Genomic DNA, 18,917 nt, shown 5'->3' with positions numbered 1-18,917 from the left:
CCGATTTCAAAAATTTCTTTTATATGGTGTTAATATATTTGATTTATATTTTCCAATTTAAAAGCAATCTTTTCTATCATATCAAACGCGAATTAAGGTTTACCTATATTTGAGTTCGTCTTCTCCTCTACTATTGCTATACAATTCAAAGCCTTGTTCAATTATGTTCTTTATGATTTGTTATGTTCTTTTATGTTCAATTATGTGTGTTTATGTACGTTTATGTTCATGAACCATTCGTTTATACTTTTAGCGAACGGACATAAATGAACATGAACATGAACATGTTCATTTTCTTAACGAACGAACACGAACAAGAAAATCCGTTCATTTAAATGTTCGTGTCCGATCTTTTGTTCGAATAAAGGTAAATGAACGAACATGAACATGCCTCGTTCGTGTTCGTTCAGTTCATTTACAAGCCTAATCTCTGGTGACGGACCTTGTCGCTATTACTTTGGTATTCGACAATCCTAAAAATTATTGACCTAAGATTTTGTCAACAATGTTGAGGATGTTATCGCTATTAGTGGAAAATAAGAAATATAATGTTTACAGAGGCGGACAACCCACATAAATTTATTCATACTCGGAGATTTGATTATTCATGCTCTCATCATGGATATTCAATAAGAATGTAAAACGAGTCACATACGCAGGTATGGCATGTTCAACCCCGCACGAACCCGACATGAGTATATGCGGGTTGACACAGATACACCCAGTTTAAACCTAATTTTGTTAGATATTAATACTTCAAAATTACAAATGTACAACAAAAAATTGATATAAAACAATTACAACAAAAAATTGATGTAAAACAATTACACCTTAATGATCGAACTATGTCAATTTCTCAACTTATACCTTTTGAAACAAAATACTTTAACTATTTTAATACATTTATACTTAAAAAAATAATGGGTTAAACAGGTCAACCCCGCAGTTTAATTCGGAAACAACACGTTTGGCTAAATGTGTTAGCGGGTCTGACACACAGCCCGTTTATATTAAACTCAAACTCACAAATTTTGTGTTAAATCCACGTTGGATGAGAAATTTACACCCCTAACACTCATTGGGTTTAAATCGTATAGAACTAGCCTGACCCACCCATTTTGCCACCACAAAAATAAAAGATCAAATCCAAGACCAAAACAACTTACCAAGTCAACATGAAGAACACATGACTGGATATGTAATTAAGCTGTCACTAATACATTATTCAACTAATGACAATCTTAATTTGTTCGTTTAATATCCCAATCCAACATAAAAATAAAACCTTAAGTTATGACTGATACAATAACAAGAGTCTAGTAGCCGTTAGAACCGTTAGAGCCGTTAGAACCGTTAACCATTAGAAGGTCTTTGTGAGTGTAAACAACTCCCTTGTCACCCTCCACCACTTGCCCTTTACCTCTCAACACCCTGCACAAATATCAAAAGGAATTTAAATTGTTAGTTTCACGATTCAACGACCCGTTGGACAACCAGTTGATTCATACTTATTAGCTTATTACCATCTTGTTGTTAAGAGTCCCTCTACACCAACTGGACCTCGAGCGTGGATCTTGCTCGTACTGATTCCAACCTGTTTTTCGTAACATTACAGAATTACAAGAAAATGAAATGAGAACTAAACAATTTTCGTGTTTATGAATGTCGTAAATAATTTATAGATTTCATATACCTCTGCTCCGAGTCCAAACCGAGCCCCATCACAGAATCTTGTGCTTGCGTTGTGAAAAACTGCAGCACTGCCAAATGAAGCAAAAGCCGTTTTGTAAGATATCTTCAAAAATGAAACCGACGTAAAAGGGTTTTTAATTCATCTAATACCTGTCGACTCGATTTAGAAAATGTTCAGCAACATCTTGATCGTCTGTAACAATGCACTCGGTGTGGGAACTGAAATAGATAGGAAAAAGTTACCAGAAATCTAAAAATAGAAAGAAAAAGTAATAATAATTAATTATAAAAATAAATGGTAGAGTAAACTGCCATTTTGGTCCCTGAGGTTTGGTTACTTTTGCCACTTTAGTCCAAAACTCAAACCTTTTGCATCTGGGTCCCTGTGGTTTCAGTTTTATTGCCATTTTGGTCCAAAAATGAAATCAGGTCATATTTGTCTTATAAAAATTCTGCAATTTTGTTCTTTTCCTCAAGGGCAAATCAGGTCATATTTGTCTTATAAAATCTGGTATTTATTTATAAAAAAGAAATGACCATTTTGCTTCTGCGGAAAAGGACAAAATAGCAGGATTTTATAAGACAAATATGACCTGATTTCATTTTTGGACCAAAATGGCAATAAAACTGAAACCACAGGGACCCAGATGCAAAAGGTTTCACTTTTGGACTAAAGTGGCAAAAGTGACCAAACCACAGGGACCAAAATGGCAGTTTACTCTAAATGGTATAAAAAAAACTTTAACTACCTTCCATAACTGTGTATATGATCTATGGCCTCATCAACATTGTTCACTATTTCAATAGTGCAAGCCTTTGAGTTATACTCGTGATGGAATGTATCTGCCTTTGAGAAGCTAACCACACCGTTCACTCTCGGTCCAGCAAATAGGGTAACACCTGCGATACATAATTATTGTTACCTTAATTACTCAATGTATTACAGTTTATTATATTTTTAATTCAGTCATGGTTGTAAAACAAGGTTTCCAAGGCCGAGTACTCCCTGAGTAGTCGCTACAAGGTAGGCTGCCGAGGCGACTTTCTTCAACTCCGCCTAATTACTCGGAGTCGGTCAAACGCGGTCAACCTTGGCCAGAACTGGATCTAGTAGGTCAACTCGGGCCTAGTTTGACTTAAATAATAATAAAACATAATTTCTATGCCTATCATATTAAGGAATATTAAGGAATGAATATCATTTTCACGTATTTTGCTATAAATATTAGTAAATTTATGTTATTTAACATATATTTAATCTCCAAAAAGTAATTTCTTTATAATTTAACATGTCCGAGTACTCCCCGAGTACTCTCCGCCTAGACCGAGTACTCTCTACTCCCCGGTCGACCGACTAGGGAGCGCCTAGCGACTTTTGCAACCATGAATTCAGTAATGTGAAATGTGAACAAGCATCAGTACCTTCTTGTTCAAGCTCTTTAACAAGCTCTTGCAGCCCTCCACTAGCCAACAAATCCTTGTGCACCAGTAGTGTTTCCTAGACGTCCAAAAGCGGTAATAAACGCACCGTTATAAACACACGGAAAATAAAAATTTGGAAAAAAGTAGAAATATTTACCATAGCATTGCAGGCCGCTGGATAATCTGTTTTTGCATCCAATACAATCTTCTTTGCCATTTCCAAGTTAGCAGCTTTATCGACGTACACATGACAAATTCCATCTGCAATCAACATTTTAAATTCAATTATTAATTTATTACTTTATCTGTTCCGTTGTGGAAGCTTTTTTTTGAATTTCATCTTACCAGAATGACCAAGAACCGGAATTTTAGTCGAGTTCTTTATTTGGGAAACAAGTTTGTTACTGCCTCTAGGGATCACAAGATCTATCACATCATCAAGCTGTTTAAAATGATTTTGAGAGTGTTATATTAGAGAATTAAATCAAATTTATAAATTTTTTAATCGAATACAAAGAATTTGACATTTTCACACACCTTCAGCAAGTCCGGGATATCCTCCCGTGATGTCAATAATCCAATAAGTTTTGTTCCGACAGTTTCCGGGATGACAGAAGTTATCACCTGCAAAGTAGTGAGATTTATAACTAATAAAAATATATAATTATGAGAATAGGATATTCGGGACAAACCTTGTGCAGTATCGCATTTGACCGTTTAGCTTCTTTACCTCCTTTTAATAGTAGGCCGTTCCCGCTACGTATTGCCAAAGAAGCTATCTGCAAATTCATTTAAAGAAGCTAAATACCGGTTTGTAAATTTTAAACCAGTAAAACGCGTATAGATTTGTAAAAAGCATAAAAATAGATTTGTGACTAGCAAAAGAGTTTATTATTAGTATTACCTGAACTAATGCATCGGGCCGAGACTCAAAAACAATGAGTAGAACACCTAAAGGACATGACTTCTTCTCTAAGACGAGCCCTTCTGCGAGCTGCGTATTATATTATTCGTAAACGTGTGGTTAACAATTATTCGTAAAGTATACGAGTAACTTAAAGTAGAGCCTGATGATGCACTTAATGTTCCACTCTCACCTCTGTTCTTTTCAAAACTTGACCAATGGGCTCTTCCATTTCTGCCAGTCTACGAACAGATTCTGCAAGAGCGCGTATCTAGAAAAAAAAAATTACTAAAACGTGTTATGCATATCAAGCGAAGCCAATTGAAATGCATGTTCCACACGGAAGTACTCAAAGACAACTTCCTGGATTCCATTGCTTAAAACAATAATGCCGGAAACTCGTAAAGTAAGAAGAATAACAGTGAATAAATACAAAGAAAAGAAGAAGATTTTGAGAAATAAAACGGATACATGCCTTGCTAGGTTTTAAAGCTAAACGAGCTACCAAAGCTTCATCGTATCCCGCATCACGTGCAGCTTCAACGTCAGCATCATTCTCAAGCATGATGAATTGTTCATTCGCCTCCAATGCAGAAGCTACATCCAATAAAATGTTCTTCCTCTCTTCACTTGTTAGCGCCTATAACACCCCATGAAAGATTTAAGAATAAGTGATCAGTCAAAATCTATCTGATGATACGCTTATAAAATATATATATATATATATATATATATATATATATATATATATATATATATATATATATATATATATATATAGGTAAAGGGTACTGTACAAATTCCCTTATCGTACATTACGTACGCTACAATCTCAGCCGTCAGATCATCTTCTCGCAATGAAAATCGCATGTTATTTTTTTTTTTTTGTAATAATTTCGCATGTGATAAATTTGATGAAATAGCAGGTGTTTTTTTGTAACAATTTCGCATGTGTTAATTCAATTTCGCATGTAATAATTTTGATGAAATAGAAGGTTGTTTTTTTGTAACAATTTCGCATGTGGTAATTCAATTTCGCATGTGATAATTTTGATGAAATAGCAGGTTGTTTTTTTGTAACAATTTCGCATGTGGTAATTCAATTTCGCATGTGATAATTTTGATGAAACAGCATGTTGGTTTTTGTAACAATTTCGCATGTGGTAATTTTGAAGAAATCGCATGTTAAAAAACCAACATGCGAAATTGTTACAAAAAAAACAACATGCGATTTTCAATGCGGGAAGATGATCTGACGGCTGAGATTGTAGCTTACGTAATGTACGATAAGCGCATTTGTACGTTAACCAGCCCCTATATATATATGTATCTACATGTACATATGTGTGTGTTATGTGCATATATGCATCCAACCTGAAGTTTTCGAGAGGCTTCACGGGCTGAAACCGCCATTTCATGTGGACCAATTTCAGTAAGTGGGATCCACATATGTGCATCCTTATGAAACAGAGTACCCACACGTTCTCCGTTTAGAACCTTTATGATGTTATTAGGAGCATATCCACTACAAAGAACCAAAATCAAATAATGTAGAGTTATAGTCATATAATCATATATATGCTACACATGGATCTCGAATCTAGACTGCGATACCTTGCAATGACGACTGGTGTACCAGAATAAGCTGCATTGACTGCAGCTTTGACTTTTGCATCCATCCCACCTCTTCCCATCCTTGACTTATCTCCAAAACTAATCGCCTTTTGATGTTTTTGTTTAACATACGTATGGATAAGCTTTGAGCGCGGATCACTGGGGGGCCCACTGTAGAGACCATCGACATCACTGAGCAAAACAAGAAGATCTGCCTTCAGTTCCATTGCCAGCAGAGCTGCCAAGCTATCGTTATCCCAGAAAATACCGGAAGAATCCTGTAAGACAGAACTTTTCTGAAATTATCCATATCTATAAATATACGGAATTAATATTCTGTAAAATATAAATATAAATTACCTCATAAGGAGCTCTCCTAGTACTTATTGCGTCATTTTCATTGAAAATCGGAATGCTTCTAAGATCCAACAACGAATCCACTGTTTGAGAAAGTTGCATCCTGAAATCTGCGTTCTTGAAATCGTTATCGGTGACTAGGAGTTGAGAGGAGGTCACATCCAACTGCAAAAGAGCACCAAAATACCAAAACGTCGATGTATATTCTTACGGTTTTAGTTCAAACAGGCGAACATTTTTACCTGACTGAATAAAGTGTCATACAATGCCATCAGACCATTTTGACCAACGGCTGCACACGCTTTTCCGTCAAGTTCAACTTGTGGTTTTTGGAGGTCAGCAAAACTACAGTAACAAATTATCATCAGGGATAACTAACTAACAAACAGAGGTTAACAATTATGTAATCAATAAATTTCCAGATATCATAAAAATAGATAAGGACCTGCTGTTGATCATTTTCCTGTATTTAAGCCTTTGGCGGCCAGCTCCAACAGCTCCTGAAGTAACTAAAATGATATCAAAGCCTCGAGAGTTCAACTTTTCAAGCTGCAGAAAAAATATTTCGCTTAAAAGGAAATCTTTAGTGTTGGTTCCTTCTCTTCGTGAATGGTATCGACGAATGAAAGGAAAATATTTTTGAGCTACCCTGCATGCTTAAGTGGTATTTAATGCAAGTTTACTTGGAAACTTCAGTAATGAGTAATATCCTAAATTATAAAACACATATAGGGTTGTTTTTCCCCTTCCTTTCTACAATCACGCTACATAAGTGCGTTTACTAAATATTGAATGTTGCTATTTTTGAATTTACGCACGTGCTTTGCATAAAGACCTTCGGAAATACCTGTTCAAAGATAGCACCAAGCCGGCCAACAGCTAACCTTCCATCATCTCGGGTTACCACAGCTGTTCCCACCTGCAACGGTGAAGGTAAGATTGATAAATGAACTTTTTAACCTTGTATTCACTTGCATAGAACCTTGCTTTCTGTGTTAATCTTCATTATGCGATGGACAACCATTGCTTCAAAAACATAATAATAAGTAATAACAACCTCTTTTCAGCAAAAAAAAACACTCATCACCACAAAATCGTTACATGGATCTCAGGACTCGTGTTTGGCACTTGAGTAAATTCACATTTCATGATTATAATCAATTACTCGCACTCATCGTTTCTCCATAGCAAAATCACAACATAAACTATTTCCCAACATACATTTATAGTTACCTCCATTACAAATTACACAAACAAGGGTTACCATAATTTTCATTTCTAATTTTTACCTTTTTAGAAATAATTTTGCTATTAACTGTAAATTTAATAGATTAAATTTGTTACTATTTAAATTAAATTTTGCCTCTTTCTGCAGATATGTCAGGCATATAAACAAATTCTATCATTTTGTTAATTATTTTCCCAGACAAGCGATGAAATCGCAGTAAATACAAAATAATAATAATAATAATAATAATAATAATAATAATAATAATAATAATAATTAAATAAATAAATAAATAATTCTAACAAAAAAATTGTGGATCTAATAATCTTGTACAGAGATAGAGAAATAAATCATGTAGCCACATGAAACCTAAAATAAACAAAATAAAACGAGAATCTGTTGTTATTATCAGATACAAATATGCAAAAGCGATAGAGATTGTCGTTATCATGTGCATGGCAATTGTTGCCAAGTGTCATTCATCCGTATAAAATATCAAAACAATAAAATTCAGAATTAACAGCTAAAAATCCGTTGAAAATCTCGATCCGTAAAAGCAGAAGTTAACAAATCGGACTGGATTCTAGCATAAAATTCAGTTAACAAGCATATGAACAATAAATAAAACAAAAATCAGATGTTATCAATTAGATATGAACAACGAAACGGATTAAACATGTAAAGGAAATGCGAATAAGATAATAAGATAGTAGACCTTGACGACCACACGTTTGACGTTTTTGACGAAAGCTCGAGTAGGATCCATGGCGTAAATCGGTCGAATGTGAGAGGTTTTTTGGAAGATTAAACTTCAGAATGGAGAGAAGGACACACAGAGTGTGTGTGTGTGTGTGTGTGTGTGTGTTGAAGGTGAGAATGAATCGATAGGGTGAAAATGGAGATAGAGAGAGAGAGAGAGAGAGAAGCGAGTGAGGGGTGGGGTTTAGAGCAGAGGCGAGGTGAACGTGACGACAATATACGGCTCCAACAGATGGCACCTGTGCTGTGGTTTGGGGTTTGTTGTATATATATAAACTTGTTGTTACATTAAATATAGAGTTAAATGTCATTTTAGGTTATGTGGTTTTTGGTCATCTTGACAATTTACTTTAAAGGTTTCATCTTTTTTCTGTGAGTCTAAAAATATTTCACCGTTGCTGTTTTAGTTTATCGGGTTAACTTCATACATTTTTCTGTTAACTAGAAGGGCAATTCGGTTATTTTATATGTAATTCTGTTAACTAGAAAGAAAATTTGGTCATATAAAATGACCGAATCGCGCTTCTCGTTAACAGAGATAATAGATAAAGTTAACCAAGTGGACTAAAATGACAACAGTGAAACCTTTTTGGACTCACAGGCGAAAAATGAAACATTTGGATTAAACTGGCAAAATGGCCCAAACCACAGAGACTAAAATGACATTTAGCTCTTAAATATAAAAGGGGATATTGAATTTAAATAACTCAATTTTCACCATTTGCCGATAATACTCTGAAATTTCGATTTGTACACTAGCATAATTTTCAACTTATTTTCCTCTAAAACTCCCTAACTAACTGAAACCTAACCTAGTTAGTTTTTGCTGATGTGGCCCTTTTACTGACGTGGCAGCTTATGTGGCATTTTTTGATGATGTGACATCTGACATGAGCTAACTGGGTTAGGGTTTAGTTAGGTAGGGAGTGCCAGAGGAAGATAAGTTGAAAGTTGAGAATCTTGTGATACAAATTGAAAGTTGACAGTGCTATCAGGCAATTGGTAAAAGTTTAAGTTATTTGAATTCAGTATCCCAATATAAAATAATTTGTAACTAGTATAATTCTCCACGCGTTGCAGTGGTAATTCAGATTTTTCGGTTTGATTTGTTACGGTATGGATACGATACTGGCATTCAATATAGCAATTGAAAGTTAAAACCCAAAATATAAAGTCATGCTATGCCCAAAAGGATATCAACACATATTTTACATTGATCGAAAAACATAAAATGAATATCAGTAACGGTTTTGAAATGAATATCAGTATTGATTCTAATGGTACCGATACCGGTACATTGTTGTTCGGGTTGAATTGACGTGGTACCAATATTGTTGGAACGGTATAAGTTCGATTCGTCACGGTCCAGGTGCGGTACAGATACTCTCTATGGTTTACGATATAAAGAAGATACTCTATACCACTACCAAAGTTGTTCACACGATACCAATTCAATTCATCGCGGTACTAATATTACTAATATGGTATTGATACTCACCATAGTTTAAAATATAAAAAAAATACCATATACCGCAACCGAAGTTGTTTGCATGGCATCATTTCAATTGACCACGACAAAGAACAAAAGAAACAATTATAACTGATTTGTTCGATTTTGAATAAACGCAAAACGAAGATAAAAATAAACACGTCGCAAAAATAATCTCATCCCAAAGTCATACATGACATTTTATAAAAATATCGTATCTTTAAAAAGGTATAAGCGGAAAATAAAATATGTTTAAAACTAATTCAAATAATAATATATTATAATAACAAAATAACAAATAAAAATAAAAAATCATCATGAATTACTTTTAATATAGATAAAAAGAATTCAAATAATAATATTTTGTAATTTTGTAATGTAATAACAAAACAACAAATAAAAAAATAAAAGTTAGGTTAATCGTGAGTTGGTTTTAATATAGATAAATAAATAAGCAATCCAAGTGTTCACATTTGGTTACTAAAGTAACGTATTTTAAAAAAAAAATATATATTATTGTTGGTAAAAACTATGAAGGATTAAAGACTGGTTCAAACTTTCATAAATCGGCTACATCAAGTGTTATATCATTATTTTCATCCATTTCTCAAACAAACATATCACATTATATGTTCACTCATATTTTAGTGTTACGTCCATTTTTTAGGATACAAGAGTATATCTTCTTCTCAAACTTTCATAAACAAGTTACATCAACTTTCATAAACATATCACATTATATGTTCACTCGTATTTAAATAGACATTTTCTATCTAGTGTAACCTTCATTTTCAAACAACTGTTTAAGAAAACAATAATATATATAGGGTAGCGATAATGTACATTAATTCAGAAGTGTGAGAAGTGTATTATAACACTATAAATAACACTATATAAAACCATATAAACATCGTATAACACCATATAACACCATATAACACTATATAACACTATATAACAAATATAACACTATATTTTGTCTGATAGCATGTCTATGATAGATGTATAGTGTTATATATTGTTATATAGTATTACATAGTGTTATATGGTGTTATATAGTGTTACATAGTGTTATACGGTGTTTATATGGTGTTATATAGTGTTATAATACACTTCTCACACTTCAGGATTAATGTACAGGATCCTCTACCTACCAATATATATAGGGCCAGGATCATTTCAGAACCATAAATATTTACAGAACTCCTAATAAACAATATTTTTATTTATATATTTTTATGTTTAGGATAATTTTATCATTTATTATGTGTATTTTTACGATTACATACATGTTAAGAGTAATTTTATCACTTTTATATGTAATTTTATAAGTACACATATGTAAACTTGTTTTTTTACATATATGTAATTAGTTATGACACATATATATAATTTTGGCAATTAAACATATATAAACTACTTTTAACATGTATGTAATCAAAGAAATACATATAATAGCTGATAAAAAGATCCTAAATACAAAAATTTATATATAAAATGATTATTTATTAGAAGTTCTGAAAGTTCTGTAGTTATTTAGAGTTCTGAAATGAACTCAACCCTATATATATATATAATACATTCGAAGAGCACGAGATTGTCTTATTTACACTAATTCTTAATAGTTTAAGAAGGAAAAGTTGTCTTATATGAATTTGACAACTTTAATTATCTTTTACACATACATGCCACTTATGTGGTTAAATACAAAAATTAACTGAATAATATTGATTATAGATACCATTAATTAGTTAGACTACAACTTTAGTTTTGTAGTTATTAAAAATAATAACGAACTCTCTTTATAAAATCTAATTATGTAAACAATCAATTTCTTGTTTAACTAAATTCTCAAAATCGGTTTTTATTTTATATGACTTCATATTTACTTTATTTTATAAAATTTTATTAAACCTTCAAATCCATATATACTTCACCAAGTAATTGTTCAATTGTTTTACCGGTCTGTGTTAGCGTGTTGTGTTCTCTGCTGCATTGCGATATAAAAATTAATAAAATATGATTTCAAAATACAATAAAATAATTTTTATAATATTTACGATACCTTCCGGTTCTTATGTCCGGTCCGACTGGTCGAACCATTGAACCGGTAAGAAGACCGGTCGACGTTCGGTCCGGTTCTGAAAACATTGGTTCGATCCTTGCAAATGCAAATTTATACGATATTTAGATGGAAAAAATGATGTTAAAAAATAACAATAAGTAATAAATGACGGGGGATTCATAATTACATTTGGTATTTTTGTTGGAAATTCATAATTACATTTGGTTGGTTGATCAAATTAAGGACTTGATTCACAGGATTATTATTGTTGCGTGTTGGTGTCTTTGGATGGCTATGAACGACAAGATATTTTCTGACAAAGCGATGAACATCGAGGATATTAATGATAGTATTAAATTGCTTGTCTTTCTATAGTTCAAATAAATCAAAATTCAAATCTATTACACGGACTAAATGATGTAATTTTGACATATTTTAAGAAGTTGAAGTTGTTATGTTGCTGCTGCTCTTGATTCTTCCCTTTCAGTAAGGGTGGTGTTCTTGTATAAAGCTCACATTTCAAAAATAAATGTCCGGAAAACATTCATTCTTTGTTGAACGTTAAACATTAATACGAATATACTAAAAGTGGGACAAAGGAATATTCGTTAGTTAACAAGTCTATTAACAAATTAATATGAACATTAAATGCCTGAGAGATTTACATTTATTATAAGATGATTTTTAAATAAAATAAAAAGAGTTTGTATACAATACAACAAAGTCATGTACAATAAATTAGTAATATTTAATGTTTTTACATAACACGATTCACCTCAAAATTAAGAGTCATTGCATGAATTTAGAGTTAACAAATATATTACAAACACTCATACCCAAGAAATATATGTATAATTAACTCAATAACTCTTAAATCAAGTAGCGTTTTTTAATGGTATGACGAGAACACATACATACATGATACATCGGATTCAATATTTATCACAATTGTCTACTATTATATTTATTAGTTTGATAACTCTTCTAATATTATAAACATTGTCTTTATATCTAATCTAACTACTATAATAAAAGAAACCAACTTTTGTACAAAGGTATCCTCAAATCTACATTTATCTTATATTAACTAAATAGATAATAAATTGATATATAGTATTAATCCATAACATCATGAGCAATAGTAATGTTGCATTTGTTGACTTTGGCACATGACTTCTTCATTTCGACACTTTTAGTCCCTCATTAATTGAGAAAAAATGTTACTTATAAAAATGAATAATAATTACTTTTTTTACTTTTGTATTCTTTTTTTCATTGTAAGCATTAGAGTTTTTTTTTAATTAATTTTGTATTTTGGTTTTTAATAATTTTGCTACAAAAATTAAATGAGTTTAGTTTTTTTATTAATTTTTATCTACGTTTTTCTTCAACTTTGTCGTCGTTTGATTGCTACTTAGTACGGTGTTTGGTGGTAGTATTTGGTCCCTCGGGTTTTTTTTACCCTCTCGACTTTCTAATACGTGTCGGTATAAATTCAACTTCGTCTACTTTTTACGTCACGTGAGTCATTTGTTCTCACGGTTCTCACAATATTTAGCGTTCTCATTTAAACCCTCCCATATATATATATATATATAGGGTAAGGTTCATGCGAGAACGACCTTTATTGCGAGAACCGCGAGAACCAATGTGAACACAACCTAAAATAGCTAAAAAACCTACCCCCCCCCAAAAAAAAAAAAAAAAAAAAAAAAAAACCTAAAACCCCCCAAAAATAACCCCCTCCCCCATCCCCCAAAAACCTAAACCCCCCAACCCAACCCCCCCCCCCCCAAAGCTAAAATGCTAAAAACTAAACCAAAAAAAAAAAAAAACATAAAAAAATCTAAAAAACACACAAAAAAAAAATTTTAATATTTTTTACATTAAAATCGCTACTTTTAGTAGCCAAATTTTTTTTTGGCTACTAAAAGTAGCGATTATTTTATAAAAAATATTAAAAAAAAAACTTTTGTGTGTTTTTTAGTTGTTTTTAAGTATTTTTGGTAGTGTTCACATTGGTTCTCGCGGTTCTCGCGGTAAAGGGTTCAAACGTGAACAAAATCCCAAGAGTGAACTACGTGAACTGATCTGGGCCCTTGATTTTTATGATCTTGAGATTAAAGTGAGTGGCATGATGATAATTATTTGGTTAATTTTTTCATTTAATTAAATACAAAAAAGGTATATGTGTAATTTCAATCTAAAATTGATTGCATAAATATCTCACAAATCAAATCAAGGATTAGGAAAGATGTAACTTAATTCAATTATTAAAATAATTATTTGTTTAAATGCGATGTACACATGTGTATTCTGATTTTCCCCTTTTTTTAATGCGATGTACACATGTGTATATCGTCTGTTTTGGTGATATCTGAGATTTTTTTTTGTATTGAATGTTGATTACACCTGTGAATTACTGTACACATATGTACGATTCTGAGTACACATGTGTACTGTTCTATTTATATCCAAGTACACATGTGTATACCGTTGAAATATGAAGGTTACGTGGATCTTAGAAATCAAAATTTGAATTCTGGTGATGAAATCTGAAATAAAAATTAAAATTGAAATATGGTGATTTGTTGTTTGTTTTGATAATTATCTTATTAATAAATAAACATAATGTGGATAATGAATTTAAATTAGGAAAGATGTAACTTAATTCAATTATTAAAATAATGATTTAAGTCTAATTTTTTATATAATTACAATCCTACCCTTAACAACTAAAAAGGAAATCAAGGGTCCATATCTGTTTACGCAGTTCACTCTTGGGAGGTTGTTCACGCTGGAACCCTACCATATATATATATATATATATATATATATATATATATATATATATATATATATATATATATATATATATATTGGTCTAGTGTATGGTGTTTGTCTCCTAAAAATAGTGTGAATTTAAATTTTTGTATCTCTAGATTAGATAATATTTAAGTATAAAAAATTGACTCATTATAATAAATATGTTTCTCATTACAAAGTAATATTCTTAAAAACTAATGTAAAACATTTTAATATATCTTTTGTAAGAACAAAAATGAGTAATAAAAGATTTTTCACGTGATTTGATGCAAAAGCATTCACCTTTTTGTATTGTGGTGGTTGATTCGATGAAGTTTTAAAATTTTTAAAAACTTAGATACTAATTTAACAAAAATAATAATTAACTATTTTAATAAACGTGAAATAGATTACTTTATGCCCCAAGGTTAATAGTGTTAATACAATGTACTCATTACAGGTAAGCGTTTAATACTACACGAATCTCATATAATACTACATGAATCTCATATAAAATTCACAGGTTTAGGTTTATATAGCTGATTATTGTAAGTCTTTCATGGTAGACATGTTTAACCTACTTATTATTATTATTATTTTGTAAAATGTGTTTTATGTAAAGATTAATACCGTAAAACTTTTTTTTTTTTGGTAAAAGGTTACCCTGGTGAATTTTATTACCAACAAACCACATACAAAACAAGTGAAGAGTAGAAACACTCCTTAGTTCCCTCGTTTGACATGCCAAACTCGGGTAAACAAGCGGAAAAACAAAACCGCAAACAAATATTAACCATATATTAAAGTACCTAAACATGTAAAAAGAATATGAAGTAAAGTATGTCAATCCAATATTGTTATATCAAAGTCTTTATACTTGTATATTATGCATTTACTTATAAAAAAATATTTAAAAGAATAATTCATTACCCCTGAAATTTGTCTAAATAAAATTATGTTTATTTTTGTATAAAAAAAAGTTGAATGTCACTTTATCAAGTAACATGTCAATATATTAAATGTTTTTTAAAAAAAAATATATGCACTTTAGACAAGTGTAATGACTTTAATATAATAAAGTTGGATTGAGAGAATTATTCGTGTTTATTTACATGTTTAGGGCTTTCATATGTCAAAATCATGTTAGATGTTTTTTTAGAAAAATAAAAAAAGTGTGTTATTTGTTTTACAATATTAACCCTTAATGTAATAACCTAAACTGTTTTGGTACTTTTTATACCAAAATTAAATAAAAAAAGAAAAATAAATTCACATATTTTCAGCTTCATGGCTTAAAAACTATAAATAATATGTAATTGTTGTAAGTATTAATATGAAAATAATAAGTATATTTCGGGTTAAACTAATCGCGTTTGACCTGTTAGCAACCTTAACAAGAAAAGGTTATTATTAATTAAATAACTATTAAAAGCAAAAATGTAATTGACATAAGTATTTACAAGTTTTAGAAAGAAAATGAAAAGAAAATTATATTTTCTTTTAAGGAATTTGAGATTTAGGATTCCAATTTCTACTTGATAATAACAGGTATATTGAAAATGAACAAAATATAATTTAATTTTAAGGAATTGGTATTTAGGATTCTTTTTTTTATGTGTAGAAGTTACATTTACTTTACATCAATTATTCTCAATTACATTATTTATCTAGGTTTAAATCGAGATCTTCTTCCCTAGGTATAATTTCTACATTGAAGATTCTAATTTCTACTTAATAATAGGATTTTAAAAATTTAAAATGTATCACGTAGTTTGATGATTTACATATTTAATAAATCAAATAAAATAAGTTTTACAAATGATAAAAATCTCCATTAAGCCTAGAGTAATAGAGTTTATACTTTGTAGGACGAGAAGAAAAACTTGTCCGCTAATGAACGCTCAAACACGTGGCACATTCGGCGTTCGGGCCCAATTAATAACATTTGTTTATATAAAGTATCTTAAATTGAATATTTAAAATATGGGGAATCAAAATCATAAATATTTAAATTGTGCCTAAAGGCTAAAATCTACTTACATGTCCTCCTAACGTTACTAACTTTATTGTAAATATGTTGCTTTCATCCCCCAATAATTTAGAGGTTGCTTATTCAAATTCTCCTTCCTCTCTTGGTAATTTAAAGTAATAATTAATTAACTTTTATTTATTTTATATTTGAGTTGATTACAAACACTGTATGTATATAGCTCGAGTTAATTACTGTTTTCGTCTCTGTGGTTTGTCAAAAATCACTATTTCAGTCCATTAGTTTAAAAATTGCGATTTCAGTCACTGTGGTTTCACTTTCGTAACTATTTCAGTCCACCTCGTAACCATTTCAGTCCCTGTACTTACATAATAAATGGATTGAAATGGTTACCAAAGTGAAACCACATGGACTGAAATGGTTACGAAAGTGAAACCACAGGGACTGAAATCGCAATTTTTAAACTAATGGACTAAAATAGTGATTTTTGACAAACCACGGGGACGAAACTAGTAATTAACTCTATATAGCTCAAATGGTTGGCATAGTACGGTGCAAGATTTTAATTTTTTTGTTGATATCAAATGTGTGATTAACTTCTTAATAATCATGTATTTGTTAAGTTACATAAACTTTATGGAACAAAGAATTCATAAATCTAGTTTTTTTTTATGAGCATGATAAACCTATATAACCTTTTGACAATATTCTTTTGATGTATAGTGTAGTTAAATACCTCACTCTACTTCTCTCACTTATTAAATAAACATAATACTACATACAAATGTGTTTGATGTTTTTTTAAACGGCAAATGGATTTCATTAAAACACGGAAACATATCCACCAATACACAACATGTTACGAAAATGATTATGTAGCAACAAATCTAGAACTATTTCTCCTAATATAATGACCTTAAACCTCCCCTATTTTGACCCACAAAGATCTATTGTTCCGAAAGAGCATGCCCCCTTGCTATTAAAGACTTTGTTGTTTCTTACACCCCAGATCCATCAAAGATCCGTTAGGGTAACCGGCTGGAACACATTCCTTCGCAAGCTGTGCGAACAACAGACATGGGAGAATCAAAACAAATCCAATCCCTAACCGATGAGATAGTAGTCCTAGGTATCTTGCGCCATAAAAGTACTTGTCTCCACACCTTTCTTGATATGCCACATCTGGTAGATAGATGCTTTGAATCCTCCAATACAGCTCCACACAAGGTTACATGAACCTAAAACATTAGTTATCCCCCTACGTAGTAGCGAAGCACTTGTGGGTAGTCGGTTGAGTGCCGCTTTCTAAGCTAGGAAATTAACTTTGATATGGACCATCTTATTCCAATATATGTAGGAGTCAAAATGTGGGAAGGTGTGTTCTTTATTAAACGCCTTTGGGACCTAGTTGAGAAACCACCCCTGGATTAACATACCAAATCCATCTATCTCTTACACTGATCGTCACTTTGTTATGAATTTAATACATTGATTACAAAGTAAGAATTCACCTAACTTCTTGAGAGGTCTCTTCCATTTGCAGTCCCACGCAATAGTTTCCCCCATAAAATTGTAGCATTGGTCTACAATACACGTTTTAGAGGCTGCTAGTGAAAAAAAAAAGTGGGAAATATCTCACATAGTGGTCTCTGGTGCCCCCGCAATCTGTCTAGAACGAAGTGTCTTTCCCATTACTGACTCGACTTCTAATGTTCTCAACTAAGTCTATAAAAGCTCCCCAAAGATCATTATTAACCGAACAAATGTTTTTCCAAACTCCAATTAGACTTTGCTTATAAGGAATGAAGTGCGCCGACCTCTCATTATGATGGATAGCCAAGATTAACCCGAACTAGAAGCCTTCCTTTTCCATTTTAGCTCTCCACCACCACTTGCTAAGCATAGTTAGATTCATATGCTCAATGAACCGATACCCAAACCACTACTACTCTTATGAGCAATTACCCGATCTAACACAACCCAATGGACCTTTTTACATTCATTTGAACCTGCCCAAAGAAACCTTTTTTATTATTTCAAGGGCTACAATGACGTGTAGTTGAGCCTTAAACAATGAAAATAAGATACCGTAAGAGTCTCAAAACCGATTTAATTAAGGTTATGTGACCCCATATGATAGTGTTTTTGCCTTGCAAACCGCCAAACGAGGTTCGAATATATCCAAAAGAGTAAACTACAACCGGTGTCCTTTATGTTTGTACCAAATTACAACCGATCCTTTAACTAAAGAAATTACAGGCTCTGTCCTTTATGTTACCAGTTTTTAGCATGTTATGTCTTTTAGCCCTAACCTAGTTAAGTTTTTTGGTTAAGTCTTACCGTGTGCCTCTCACATGAGGGCAACATGGTCTTTTCATCTCAATTTAACATGAATTTCGATTTCCCCCTTGCATCTGATAACATCTGATTGTTCATATTCATCTCAAAACCATAACTAGTGTCTATGTCTCTCAAAACTTCGATAAAAAAACCCTACAAAAAAAGGAACGTGAATCAAACCTTACAATGGGTGCCTTCTACACACGACAAGCACTAGAACAAAACGACATCCATGAAATTTATGGTAAGCTT

The 18,917-nt window shown here is 31.7% G+C and overlaps 1 protein-coding gene across 1 annotated transcript; it reads right to left on the bottom strand.

Moving 5' to 3' along the window:
• Positions 1 to 1,149: 1,149 nt before the first annotated feature.
• On the bottom strand, positions 1,150 to 8,217 carry LOC118491214 (delta-1-pyrroline-5-carboxylate synthase-like). Its single transcript, XM_035988789.1, has 20 exons — positions 7,933 to 8,217; positions 6,837 to 6,908; positions 6,435 to 6,538; positions 6,232 to 6,334; positions 5,993 to 6,154; positions 5,633 to 5,910; positions 5,393 to 5,543; positions 4,494 to 4,658; positions 4,212 to 4,289; positions 4,019 to 4,108; positions 3,807 to 3,893; positions 3,652 to 3,738; positions 3,460 to 3,556; positions 3,272 to 3,375; positions 3,115 to 3,190; positions 2,442 to 2,592; positions 1,843 to 1,911; positions 1,694 to 1,760; positions 1,524 to 1,594; positions 1,150 to 1,431 (listed from the first exon to the last, which is right to left on the bottom strand). Exons 1-20 carry the CDS (start codon positions 7,981 to 7,983, stop codon positions 1,317 to 1,319), a joined length of 2,178 nt encoding a protein of 725 aa, XP_035844682.1. The 5' UTR covers positions 7,984 to 8,217; the 3' UTR covers positions 1,150 to 1,316.
• Positions 8,218 to 18,917: the final 10,700 nt, after the last annotated feature.

The sequence above is a fragment of the Helianthus annuus genome, chromosome 4, assembly GCF_002127325.2.
Source record: "Helianthus annuus cultivar XRQ/B chromosome 4, HanXRQr2.0-SUNRISE, whole genome shotgun sequence".
NCBI lineage: Eukaryota > Viridiplantae > Streptophyta > Magnoliopsida > Asterales > Asteraceae > Helianthus > Helianthus annuus.
The sequence above is the reverse complement of the archived record's forward strand: the minus strand, read 5'-3'. Positions and strand labels throughout refer to the sequence as shown.

Bases quoted from the DNA above. Each gene is read 5' to 3' on its own strand.
- LOC118491214 (XM_035988789.1), bottom strand. From the start codon at position 7,983: ATGGATCCTACTCGAGCTTTCGTCAAAAACGTCAAACGTGTGGTCGTC. The intron at 3,739-3,806 runs GTTTGTCCCGAA...ACTACTTTGCAG, and splicing joins CAAATGCGATACTGCACAAG to GTGATAACTTCTGTCATCCC. The intron at 3,557-3,651 runs GTGTGTGAAAAT...CATTTTAAACAG, and splicing joins ATATCCCGGACTTGCTGAAG to CTTGATGATGTGATAGATCT.